The sequence below is a fragment of the Malaclemys terrapin genome, chromosome 5 (genome assembly GCF_027887155.1).
Source record: "Malaclemys terrapin pileata isolate rMalTer1 chromosome 5, rMalTer1.hap1, whole genome shotgun sequence".
In the NCBI taxonomy this organism is placed as follows: domain Eukaryota; kingdom Metazoa; phylum Chordata; order Testudines; family Emydidae; genus Malaclemys; species Malaclemys terrapin.
In genome coordinates this window covers 52,470,383-52,484,069 of record NC_071509.1, presented here as the reverse complement: position 1 = coordinate 52,484,069, position 13,687 = coordinate 52,470,383, and the positions used below count along the sequence as shown (strand labels likewise).

Below are 13,687 nucleotides of genomic sequence, written 5' to 3'. Positions count from 1 at the left end.
CACATTTGCTTACTGGTCACCCTATGCCAGTACCCCCTGGCAACACTCCAGTCCTGTGGTGGTCTCTCTTCCTGAGAGTCATTACTCAGCTCTCCAGCCAGGTCATACTTTAGTTCCACCCCTATTGGGGTAACAGAGTCCAACAAATATACACTCCAATGTCCATACAACAGGCTTGACTCTGGGCCCCAAGGTCCTCACACCCTTTTGGCTCAGAGCTGCAAGTGTCCTTATCCCTTTATATCTGGGGGGAGGCCAGGAAGGGGCTTCACACACTACCTTTTTCCAGCAGTGGATGGGGGAACCCATTACTGCTCTCTACTCTGGGTTCCAGTCCAGGGATCCTGTAGCAAGCAGGCAAGGTCTGTCTAGTCAAACCAAGCTTTGTGCTGCCTCTCTGGGCTTCTTTCCACCATAGCCTTTTACTAGGCTGTCTCCACACTACCTCTCTAGGTTCACACTTTTCTTAGAGTTCCCAAGGTTCTCCCAAATCCCCCAGTAAATCTCAAACCCCAAAGGTACAGCTTAACCCAGATTCAACCTTCTTCAAGCAAGACCTGTCACTATCCCTCTGGCTCACTCCCTGGAATGCCTCATCCTGCCCTCAGTGGCTGCTCTATGTCACTCCTGACAGACTTGCCCACCCCTGAGAGGATTTCAGGGCCAACTAGCCTTCCTCCTTTATCCTGCCGACTGCTCCACCCTCAAGTACTAAGACAGGGACTGCACAGTTCATTCTTTGCAGCAGCCTTCTGGTCCACACTTTGTGTTTAAACTGATCACCCAGTTCCTCTCCCACCTGGGACTCATCTTTAATTAAGCCCAGCTGGCCAGCTCACTCTCCAGGTGCATTCAGGTAGCATATTTGGCCTTGCAGAGACACATTAACCCCTTTAGAGCCTGTGTGGAGTACACATACCATCACAACAATTTTCCTTTAAAACTTGGTTTTCTGGGGGTGGGGGAGAGTGGAAAATTATATTTTGAACTAAATGAAAATTTTCACTTTCCTTGAAATGTTTATTTTTTTTGTCAGAAAACCAAAAGTGTTTGTTTCAGTTTTTGGCAATATTTTGGGGTTTCAAATTTGTGGGTGTTTTCTCCCCAATAAAAAGCCAGATTTCTGTTGAAGAAACCCTCCATTTTCCAACTCCACATGGGGAAGAAGGATTTCTGGTGGAGCCCATTCAGGGGTTGGATCCCTGTAAGTTGTGACAGCCAGCTGTATCCACATGTGGAAGGAGTTGGGAACAGAGGTAAGATAATGTGGTGGGGGTGGGAGTTGAGATAGGGCCAATGAATCTGCAGCCAATGACTCCCACTGAGGCAGGCGGTACATCAACATCAGGGATAACTGCAACTTCCGGGCTCTGTTTCCAGTTGCCAACTCCAGGAGCCATCCAGTTCCCCAAAGGGCCTTTATTGGTCAAAAAGCATACACAAGCCAAGCAGCTTTTTTCATTTTTGCCCTAATGCAGTGGGTTGATGATGCATCTGGCTAGGGCAGCCCAGCACACAGCTTCCATAGGCAAACAATTTCACCAGCATAAGGCCATTAGAAGGGTCATCTCACCCATCCTGTCACCAGAGTGCCAGGTCTCAGCTTCCCTCAGTCTCTCTGGCAGGTTGGATGAGTTAAGTGCTTTGGTCCTCTGGCTAGAGCTGGTGGGATAAACTTTGGTACCATGTTCCATCAGAATATGTGGTTCTGTCAAAAATCAAAATGCTGTGAAAAATCAGATTGTGCCAGAATTTTGTTCAAAAAAAGTTCCAACAATGTAAAAGCCTCCTGTTTGACATTATCAGAACAAATGGTTTCAATTCTGCATTTTTGAAGTGATATTTTTGTATCAATGTTTTTCTTGTGTATTATATTTTATATAGCATAATATCATACAACATTTTAAAAACTGAAATCAAAATGAAATATTGGATTTTAGTGGAACAATATGTTTTGAATGAACCAAAAAGAAATTTGGGACTTTTCAGAATTTTTAAGTGTCTGGTTTTAAGTGTGAATGAAGTCAAATTTTAAAATCTCAAAATCATTCACGAAACAGAACTTCCATCCTCTACGCACAGTTCCATTTCTGGCCCACCCTAGCAGGACAAATAAAAGTCCAGCTACGTAGTAACAAACCTTTTTGCCTTCCTGGGCCATCACCCACTGCATATGGCACATATGACCATCAAGTCCTTCAACAGATTGCAGGAGGTTCCTTCTTTCCATATAGCAGGGCCTGACCACAGTACCCGTTTAAATTAAAAAAAAATTAAATTTAAAAATTAATGGAGATATCCCATCTCCTAGAACTGGAAGGGACCTTGAAAGGTCATCAAGTCCAGCCCCCTGCCTTCACTAGCAGGACCAAGTACTGATTCTGCCCTAGATCCCTAAGTGGCCCCTTCAAGTATTGAATTCATATCCCTGGGTTTAGCAGGCCAATGCTCAAACCACTGAGCTATCCCTGCCTCATTTGCCCTTTGGGAAAAGGTCTACTGGCTCTGTGTGCTAGGAGCAAGAGTCTCAAAAAGAAGAAAGTGGTGCTGAGCTACAGAAGGAAGGAATGTCTGTTGATGGGGAATGACTGGGAGACGGTGTATTTGGGGCTTCAAATTTTGGTGGATCTGGGTTATAGTTAGCCGTAGCCCACCCCCACATGCTGCAGAGAGGAATTATTAAGTCAATGATATAGTAAAGTAGCACTTCTCATAACAGGTTAGAGCTTTAGTAAATAAATATCAATGACCACATACTAACCAGAGCAGGGAACAAGCTTGTATCCCACAATATGAAATATCATATCATATCTCTGATACATTTATCATTATGTATTTAAACACCAACTGAAGAGAGCACCATGATTAATTGCAGCTAACTCATGTGATTGATTTTTTTAATTGCAATTAACAAAAAAATTAATCATGATTAATCACAGTTTTAATCACACTGTTAAACAATAGAATCCCAATTGAAATGTATTAAATATTTTTGCATTCTTTTACATTTTCAAATATATTGACTTCAATTACAACACAGAATACAAAGTGTACTGTGCTTATTTTTATTTTTTTTTATTACAAATATTTGCATTGTAAAAATGATAAACAAAAGAAATAGTAGTTTTCAATTCACCTCATACAAGTTCAGTAGTACAATCTCTTTATTATGGAAGTGCAACTTACAAATGTTGATGTCTTTTGTTACGTAACTGCACTCAAAAACAAAACAGTGTAAAACTTCAGAGCCTACAAGTCTACTCAGTCCTACTTCTTGTGCAGCCAATCGCTAAGAGAAACAAGTTTATTTACATTTATGGGAAATAATGCTGCCCACTTCTTATTTACAATGTCACTTGAAAGTGAGAACAGGAGTTCACATGGCACTTTCTAGCCGGCACTGTAAGGTATTTACATGCCAGATATGCTAAACATTTGTCTGCCCCTTCATTTCTTCAGCCACCATTCCAGAGGACATACTTCCATGCTGATAAAAAGAACAGGAGTACTTGTGGCACCTTAGAGACTAACAAATTTATTAGAGCATAAGCTTTCGTGGGCTACAACCCACTTCTTTGGATGCATATAGAGTGAAACATATATTGAGGAGAAATATATACACACATACAGAGAGCATGAACAGGTGGGAGTTGTCTTACCAACTCTGAGAGGCCAATTAAGTAAGAGAAAAAAAACTTTTGAAGTGATAATCAAGGTAGCTCAGTACAGACAGTTTGATAAGAAGCAAATGTGAGAATACTTACAAGGGGAGATAGATTCAATGTTTGTAATGGCTCAGCCATTCCCAGTCCTTATTTAATCCTGAGTTGATTGTGTCTAGTTTGCATATCAATTCCAGCTCAGCAGTCTCTCGTTGGAGTCTGTTTTTGAAGTTTTTCTGTTTTAAGATAGCCACCCGCAGATCTGTCATAGAATGACCAGACAGGTTAAAGTGTTCTCCCACTGGTTTTTGAGTATTATGATTCCTGATGTCAGATTTGTGTCCATTAATTCTTTTGCGTAGAGACTGTCCGGTTTGGCCAATGTACATGGCAGAGGGGCATTGCTGGCACATGATGGCATATATCACATTGGTAGATGTGCAGGTGAACGAGCCCCTGATGGTATGGTTGATGTGATTAGGCCCTATGATGATGTCACTTGAATAGATATGTGGACAGAGTTGACATCGGGCTTTGTTACAAGGATAGGTTCCTGTCCACATATCTATTCAAGTGACATGGGGCATATGAATCTGGCATGTAAATATCTTGCGATGCCGGCTCCGACAGTACTATGAGAACGTCTGTTCTCACTTTCGTGTGACATTGTAAACAAGTAGGCAGCATTATCTCCTGTAAATGTAAACAAACTTGTTTGTCTGAGTGATTGGCTGAACAAGAAATAGGACTGAGTGGACTGTAGGCTCTAAAGTTTTACATTGTTTTATTCTGAATGCAGGGGTTTTTGTACATAATTCTACATTTGTAATTTCAACTTCCATGAAAAAGAGATTGAACTACAGTACTTGTAATGGGGGAATTTAAAAATACTATTTTTTTTATGGTACAAATATTTGTAATCAAAAATAAATTGAGCACTGTACATTGTGTTCTGTGTTGTAATTAAAATCAATATATTTGAAAATGTAGACAACATCCAAAAATATTTAAATAAATGGTATTCTATTATTGTTTAACAGCACGATTAATCGTGATTAATTTTTTTAATCGCTTGACAGCCCTAATAATTACTGAAGGAAAAGTCTATGGTACAACAATCAAATCACAATGCTTATGAGTGTCTGAAGTTGATTAATGCTGCGAAGTGTGGTCTGATTTTAAGCTTTAATTTTACGGGCTAGTGGCAACAGATGTGTGTACTGTGCTTATTAAATCTAGAGCAAATAGTCTCTTATACTTATTTCTTTTTGGCAGTTGAGATGATTTTACTCTGATTAAGCATCTGTTTATACTCTTTAAAGCATAAATCCCTGCTACAAACTGAGAGCCTGACCGTGCAAAGCTTTACTCAAGTGAGTCATGAAACTCACATAAGGAAGTATTCAGGCTATGGTGCAGATCCCTTTCTGCCAACCGACTTACTGTGCAGTTCTAGCCAACTTTTACTGAAGTTCAAGAGGGAAGAAAATTCTGGTTTTTAATGTGTATTTGCTGAATTTCCAGAAAGGTGAAAATAGAACTGGGAGGGGTAGCAGCAAGACATAAATTGCAGGATGAATACATAGTGAACCCGTCTTCTTCACAGTTGGGCCCAAGCAGCAATCTGTTTAAGACAAGCCCCCTTGTGGCAAGAGGAAAGTAAGTGAGGCCCACTGCTGCTTGTACCATCAAATTAGGCCCTATGGGATGCCTGAAACATTTTCGGGGATGTCTATGCACTGTTTGTAGCTAAATAAAGTGTTCTCTTGTTCTATGAGAATCTGATTCAATAGATAGTTGATATGGTACTCAGAGTTCATCTAATATGGGCAGAAGCAACAAACAGGAGGTTGCTAGTCTGAAATCCTGTAACTGATATTTTTCCACACCTGGGCCCTAGCTAGCTTCCATTGAAATCTATGGCAAACTGCAACAGACTTTACTGAAAGAAGGAGCAAATCTGACAGCTGTAATGCTGGGGTCTGGAGATTCCTCTCAAGAAACGCACACAATTATATCAGTTGTACTAAGTTACGTCGTGTGGGACTATAGGCCCATGCGAGGCATTTGTTTGGTTCTAAATAAAACTGAACTTGAGACAAGCTCAAAAAGTTAGTCATCGTCAGAGAAAGTGCCAATACAGCCTTCTAAACGTAGTATCTAAAGCCCCGTATTCATCAAGAATGCTAGTGGGAAACCTCCACCTTGCAGTTTTCAGTACTATATTTTTGTTGGTTTTTAAACTTGAGGTAAAATCTTTTCCTGTGTTATGCAGCTGCCCTTGTGGAGAGAAGAGGAGAGCACAGGAAGCATCTTATCTTCTTCAGCAGCACACTCACAGATGAGCAGGCCAGGATCCCAATCTAGCATTCGCTTGGGACCTAAACTGGATGAGCAGCTACCATACTGGCCAGTGCTCCACAGCACCGCTTGGTGGAGACATTTTGCCAGTGTGATCGGCGTTGGCCCACCTACCCGCTAGGGGGCGGTGGGGAGCTATGAGGTCACTGGCCGGCCTGGGTCACGCCTCCGTCAGCGGGGAATTAGCGGCGGGGCGGCCGCCAGCCAGAGTCTGTAGCGCGCCCCTCAGGCAGGGGAGCGCCGGCAAAGGTCAGTAGCGCGCCCCTCAGGCAGGGGAGCGCCGGCAAAGGTCAGTAGCGCGCCCCTCAGGCAGGGGAGCGCCGGCAAAGGTCCCGGCGTGGCTCTGCCGGGTAGGGGAGCGCAGGCCCACCCTACACCACTGCGCTCCAGCCCAGGGCCCTGACAGTGGCAGAACGAGGGTCCCACCACTGGGTCAGCGGGGTCGTTCCGCTACATAGACTCACCACTGTGCAGCTCTGTCCCTGGGCTACTTCCTACCCGATTGCTCGCCCGAATCCCTCTGGTCCCGCTGGTGCGTCGGGGTAGTCCGCTGCTGGCAGCTCCGGCTCCCCCTCAGGATCAGGCTCCTCCAGCTCCTCTGGGTACTCGGCTGCTGGCTGCTCCCGCTCCCTCTCCGACTCCTCCAGTTCCTCTGGGTACTCGGCAGCGGGCAGTCCTGGCAGCCCCAGTCCGTCCGCCAGGTGAGGTTTCCATGGGTCCAGGGCCTCCCCTGGTGTGGCAGCAGGCTCTGAAGGGAGCAGCCCACGGTCTGTGTCTGCCTCCCTCCCTGGTGCGGCCCTAACTGAGCTAAGGGCCCCGCCCTTTATACTTCCTGTTCCACCCCTCCCCTTCCGGGGGGTGGAGCAAGCTTGGGCTGGCCCCGCCCACTCAGGCTGAGGGAAAGGCCCTTTACCCTCAGGTTCGGAGGGCAGCCACCCTGGCCCCCTACAGCCAGCTTGGAAGAACAGCTTGGCCTCCACCTTTTTATCTGCATTCTGTAGTTGGCAGGCAGGTGCTGGAATAGAGCACCTGCTACATTTTAAAGGGGAGCACTGCGTACTTCAAATGTCATGTGACACTCAAGCCCCTTGCCCTACACTCACCTGTGAGGCTCAAAATACTTTTTGTCCCTGCTGTTTCATGGCATGCAGAAAACTCAATTAAGGAAATGTCATTGACAAACTGAGCAAGTCTGATTTATTATCAAGTGATCATCTTTAAATAAGTGAGTATAGACCCCTATATAGCCTTAAATTATATATAATTTATTGAAATATAGAGATCTTAATTTACAGGATTTAAGACAAAATACGAACAGGGGCATATGTAATACATGTTGTACCTTCGGTCACGCATATCAGTTAGCCCTTCTTCAAACACTTCACAACACCACCACTTTGGAAACACTTACTTTTTTTTTATTATTCTAAAATATAATTTTTGGACATTCAAAAGTGCAACAGTTAACGTGCCTGTGGATTATATCACAGTTAAAAAAATATAAAGAAAGGCAGTGATACAGCTTGTCATAAATGTTTTGGCAGTATCCTAGAAGTCTATATAAAAATACATATATACATATTGATGTATAACATCACCATATCTTACGTCCTTCATCATATAATAGGACCATTTTGTACAAGTTGCAGCCCAAATTTTAAGATTTGATTGGCCATTCAAAATAAGAAATTGTGTTTCATAGGAAAGTTTTGATTGTCATTATACAGAAGGAATTGGGAATTTCTCTTCTGGTGGCTTCTCAAAATTAAGCCATAAAAGAAAAAAAATCTGCAATGCTGAAAACATAAAACAAAACAACTCCCCACTATACTACAATCCAAATAATTTTTTCCAGGCGAGTATCTCCGGCCCCAATCCTGCAATGAGCTGTGTTTGGACAGACCCCTTCACTGGCACTGAGCTCCGCTTTCTTCAATGGGGTTCTGCACAACAGGTTTCCATCTACATGCAACTCATCGCAGGACTGAGGGGCTTAAGCTTGCAATGGGACTAGATAGCCAGTAAATGTTTTGGTGCCGATTTAAAGCATAGGTCCAGTCCCAAGATGTGTTGTGAGATTCAGCATGAAACCAAGAAGATGAAGGGAGACAATATAAGAATGTTACGTGATCTATCTTTTGGTATCACTGAACCTACACAGCCTGATTTTCAAACACGATGAAACGGGGGTCATATACAAAAATGCTTGCCTAATTTGAACATGAAGTTATGTGACTGTACACACAAATTTGTGGTCTCAATTGGCCAGTCCTTAATTTGTAATGAAAGAGGTGCTGGGGCTCCAGCAATTAGGTACCGGGGCTCAAGCATTGTTTTTTAACTTTCATAACTGACATAGCAAGCCCAGAGGTGCCAGGGCGAAGTGCAAATGACCCTTCAGCTATCTAATACGCCATTTGTGTTTCATAGATTCAAAGAGTTTAAGGCTAGATGGGAAAATTAGGTCATCTAGTTTGACTTCCGGTATGTCCCAGGCTCTTACATTTCATCCAGTTACCCCTGTGTTGAGCCCACTCACTTGTGTTTGACTAAAGAATAGTTTGAGTTTACCGGTAAGCAAGCATATCTTCCAGAAAGACATCCAGACTTGATCTGAAGCCATCAAGAGCTTGAGAATCTATCACTTCCCTTCATAGTTTTTTCCAGTGGTTAATCACCCTCCTTGGTAAAAATTTGTGCCTTACTTCCAATTTGAATTTATCTGGCTTTTGTTTGCAAATGCCTCATTTGCATCCATAACTGCATGTATGCATAGTTTGGCATGTAGCCTTAGCTATGTGAAATGCTGAAATTCAAACCTACACTGATTTATCTGTAATAATGGCAGTACTACATTTGGGACCAAATTTTGCTCTCCTCTGCGCACCCACAACTCTCCGTAATAAGTAAAGTCAAGAGGAGGTGCACAGCATTTCTGAGGGCTTAACTGGTCCTTCAAGTTTAGTTTTAATTGGTTATTCAGAATCCAGTCACTTTGTTCTGTTTAGTCACTCACTGGTGGTCCATTTCCACATGTAATAAAAAAAAAAAATCCCACACAAGCTTTGAGTTTGGATCTCATTTGTGTTGATTGTGTCATCTCCGTTATTGAGCACTTTCTGTGAGGTGCTCAGTGCACTCAACTCCTACTGAGTTTAAAAGCTGAGCACCAAATAGGATTTGGCCCATAGTTGGCATGTATCTTATTTTCATCTGTAAGACTTCCAAAGCATCACGTATCAATAACACATCATATAGTGACAGCAGCAATCATAGCACATTCTACATACATATGATGTCAACAAACAAGTATTGTAGAACCAAGAGTGGATTAAATTTTTGTACTCCCTCTTTTCTAAGTGAAGGAGTCAGACCAAAATAACCAACACACTTGAAAGCAATTACTTGTCTTAGTTAGGGTTGGTAAAGATAACAGAGCCAGCTTCCTCTGTGTCTACTGAAACCTGAAAACTAAGATAATAACATGTGTTGCAAAATGATGACTGCACATTTAATCTGGAGTCTCAGGCTAAGAAACAAGGCTACCTTGTTTGCTTCCAGAACAGTTCAAATATCAAATCAGTTATACACATTTGACCCCAAAATAAGCTCTCTTTTGAATAGATGCGCAAAATATTATTTAAACACTAACAATGATGTTGCTATTGATTAGTCATACTTCCCTTTTACAGTAACTTGGGAAACAAGGTGTAAATTAATGAAAGGTTTAAAAATAGCTTTAAATTTAAAAAACCTCAGTAAATCAAAGGGTGCTTAATTGTTTTTAGAACATCTTATTAGGAAAGCCACTCATCCGATGCTGGAAAACTAACTCTTCGCGTTTTAGAAGACACAAAGTTCTTTTCTACATGTGAAACTAGTTTTAGCTCACCAGAGCCATTATCATATTGTATACAGTCAAATACAATTGTTTCATATAAACATTTTGAATCTTAAATCTCTTTACCTACTTAAAGTTTCTTAAAACTGTGCTTTTGCTGAAGGACAATGAGTTATAAACTATACAGTTAGTGTTACTGACAGTACTAGTAGTATTATGAAAACAGCTATCTTCTATAAAGACTCACTAGGCTTCTAATACCTATTATAGAAGGCTTTTTAATTAATTAATTAATTATTATTATTCCCTTTTATTTGCATTAACTGTAAAAAGTAAAATGTTATGTAGTTCCAGTACCTTTAAGTTTCAAAAGTGGTTTTTGCGTGTACTTCATTCATGATAGTTCAGCAGCAGCTGATATTGAGATTAAGTGGCAAAGTACACAGAAATCTTGAGTGATCTCTTCTAAGTCCACAGAATATATTCAATGCACATCTCAAAAGATCCTTGAGCAGACAGTTATTTACATAATTACAATGATGACGTTTTGCTGCAGTGGAAATTCTATCCATCAGAGTCAGGAATGCCCTTGAAACACAAAACCGGTCTGTTTATGGCCTTTGTCCTTCCACCTATTCAAACTGCAAATACCACTGAGATGCTACTGAAGTACTACAAAAAGCAACACTGAAAAGCTGACTTCAGCATGTCTCACTCTTTCATATTCAGGATGAACTCTGTGCGCTGGAAACAAATCTCTACTTTCCTTACATCCTTTGCATTGAAATAAAGTGGTTTTCTCTACAGAGTAAAAAGTCCTTAGATCACATGGCGAGCTTCTCTTGTGACATAGCTCAAAGATGTCCATTAATTCCATGTGAATTACAGAAAGCTGTCTTCAACCAGGTCTGAGGAATCTATTCCAATGTCATCCATCATGTCAATGTCCTCAATGGTCTCATCCTCTCGTTTGATAAAGGTAGAGCTGCTTGAACCAGTCTCAATAGCACTTTCTTCAGATGTCTGGGAACTGTAAGAGGCAAAGAAACTAGGAGCTATAATACATAGTGAAATAAACATGATATTTGAATTTCTACAGTTGATCCATTGACATGGAAGTGGATCTATGCACCGACCTTCTGGCACCTTGGGTTATCTTAGGTGATCTCTAACTACCTTTTTCTTAGAGTGATTGACATCTGGTATGAGGAAGTCACCAGAGGGTAATGAATAATTTTGGAATTCAAGACAGCAAGTTGACCACACTTTTCTGAGAATGCCTCCTGACAACTCATCCATTCAGTATTCATGAGTGAAACATTAGACTTGAAAGAAGTCCCCACCAACTAATATAGGATACTGCTATGGCAAATGGCTAATTAGAAAAATCTGGGAAAGAGAGGAAATGAGAAGCTTAAGGAAAAGATGGTACAACAGAGACCATAGGTGCTTAGATCAGGCCTGGAAACTCCTGCCCCATGGTTAAAAATGACCTCATTCTAGTTTCTCTTGATAATAGTCTAAAGATACAAAAACTTGTCTCCTAGGATCTTAACTTTATAATAAACAGAGTATAAAATGAATGTAGCTAAAAACACTGCTAGCCACATTGTGCTAGATTCAGCTACCCTCATTCACATTAGGTATTTTATTTATGTATCTATTTATATTGATAAGAATCCATTGATAAGAATCCCATCCAAAGGCTCTGTCACCAATTAAAAATCACAAAAAACTCTCTGAAATAGCCTAACCCCATTACAAGAACCAGCAGTTCTGAAATAAAATAAATCAATCCCTCACATACCTCAAACCCTGTTCCAACTCGCTCATTCTCGGAAAAACAAAGGCCAGTCAATTTTGTTACATTGGAGCAAGCTGGAAAGTTAATTCCAAAGGTGAGGGACCTCAGGGGTAACATCCTGCCAGACCCCTTCTTCTCTATGGCAGTACAGTACAAGAAAAGAGGAGGTCTCTTGTGTAGGCGGTCCCAGGCTTTAATGAGTACTGGGCTCCATGGACTGCCCCATTGAAATCACTGGGGCTAGTCACAGAGAGCTGCACTCTATACCCTGACTCATAATGAATAGTACCTAACTCTACAAGTAGCCCCACTGAAGTCAGTGGGCTAGCTTTCTAGTCAGGTGCTACTCAAGAAGAGTAAGAGTATCAGAATCTGGACCAGACTAAGGTGGTATAGAAGGGTAAGTGAGGATGGCAGAATCTGGCCCATAATGTACTGTAAGCAGCAACTACCTGTGCCTGTTTCTTTTGCCAAGTTCATCTTCGGAGACGGGATCAATGTCGGGCAGGGGGATGATGTAGCCACTGTCAGCGCTCAACCTCTGCTCATCAAATCCACTCTCCCTGTCCTTTAGCTTGTCTTCATTCTTATAAGTGACACCGATGTAGGTGTTGTCACAGTCCACTCTCATGCGTGTGACCGCTGGGTGGTCGCTTTTCAGGAAGTCCAGATGAATCCTTTCATAGCTCTGAAAAGATTAATTTTAAAATGGTCTTTGATGCTGTACAAGAAGGTGTCCACTCCTCAGCAACCTGCTGCAACTAGCTGTGCTGCATAACTAAACCAAACCAGTAGGCACTCTGTCTTGATGTGAGCTGGTGTGGCTCTATTGCCCTAAGCTGAGCTGTGCAGGCTTATTTGAGGTGTTATACAAGGCTTCTTTGGACAAGTGCCTCTGGCCTGATAATACACATAGGTACTAATATTTAAAAGATGGTCGGGTAGGTTTCATTTTAAAATAGTGCTTGTACACCTCTATGTGCACACCTTGGTGCACTAATATCTCTGCAGGCAAGTGATGGCATCTTTCAGATGCAACTCTGGATCCAAACGGGGAGTTGTTAGTTTAATTATTCAGCGGTGCATGTATGCCATGAGACTGGTTACCAATATTAGTGCTGGTATCAGTGGAGATCAGGGAGTACTGACGCTGCATGATCTCTCTCCCTTCTATTTTCTGTGTGCAGAGCTCTTCCACTTGCTCTCCTTCCTCTAAGCTAATGAGGAGTGACAATGAAGATCCCCATTGGTTCTTCCTCTGGCTCCTGGCAGCTACCCTTCCCCTGAGTCTACTGACCAGATCTGGCACCTTCTCCAAGGAAGGAATGAGAGAATATTCCTGAAGGCGAGATGATGAATTCCTCTCCTCTCTCACTCCATTGGTTGGGGCCCAGGAAGTGTGGTTGTATGCAAATGGGGCCAAAGATGGAGTGTGTGTGTGTTGAGGAGGGGCAGAAATAATGAAGAGCTCTGTGAAGAGGAAGAAGAGGGACTCAGCCATCCGTGAGTTTGCAGGGGCCTAGGAATGAGGGGCTGGGAAGTATACAGAGAAGCATGGATGATGTATGGGGTGGTAGAGGCCCAGCAATAAGGGTTGAATGTTGTGGGGCAAGAGGCCCAATAGTGAAAAATGAATGGGTAGAAGAAGTGAGGAGCAGAGGCACAGGAGTGAGGGTGAACAGCAGAAACGAATGGAGGGGCAAGAGTGAGTGATGGCTATGGGGGAAGCAGGAGTATGTACATGTGGGGGAACCCACTAATAAATGATGGGTGCATGGAAGCAGGAGTGAGTGATAAGAGTGTGTGTGTGTGTGTGTGTGTGTGTGTGTGTGTGTGAGAAAAGGGGTCATTCGTGCCTGGGCATCAGGGTTCAAGCTGGGGGGAAGGGGTTGATGTAGGCTGAGGGAGATTATACACACAGGGGAATTGGTGCCTTTCTTAGGATTTTTAAATTTTCTGAAAAAAGCCTATGCAAATATATAGGACCATCTCTGTGATTAACAGAAGGATTAAGATGAT

General features: G+C 42.3%; 1 protein-coding gene across 5 annotated transcripts in view; it reads right to left on the bottom strand.

Annotated features, from left to right (window-relative positions):
* Window positions 1-7,267: 7,267 nt before the first annotated feature.
* Window positions 7,268-13,687, bottom strand: part of PDGFRA (platelet derived growth factor receptor alpha) — a 49,613-nt gene continuing 43,193 nt past the window's right edge. For all 5 annotated transcript variants that reach the window (XM_054029100.1, XM_054029098.1, XM_054029102.1 and 2 more), the window contains 2 exons: window positions 12,121-12,356; window positions 7,268-10,894 (listed from right to left, as the gene is read on the bottom strand). In XM_054029100.1, the coding sequence (XP_053885075.1) occupies window positions 10,747-10,894; window positions 12,121-12,356 (384 nt within the window). In that variant the 3' untranslated portion in view covers window positions 7,268-10,746. The remainder of the gene's footprint in view (window positions 10,895-12,120; window positions 12,357-13,687) is intronic.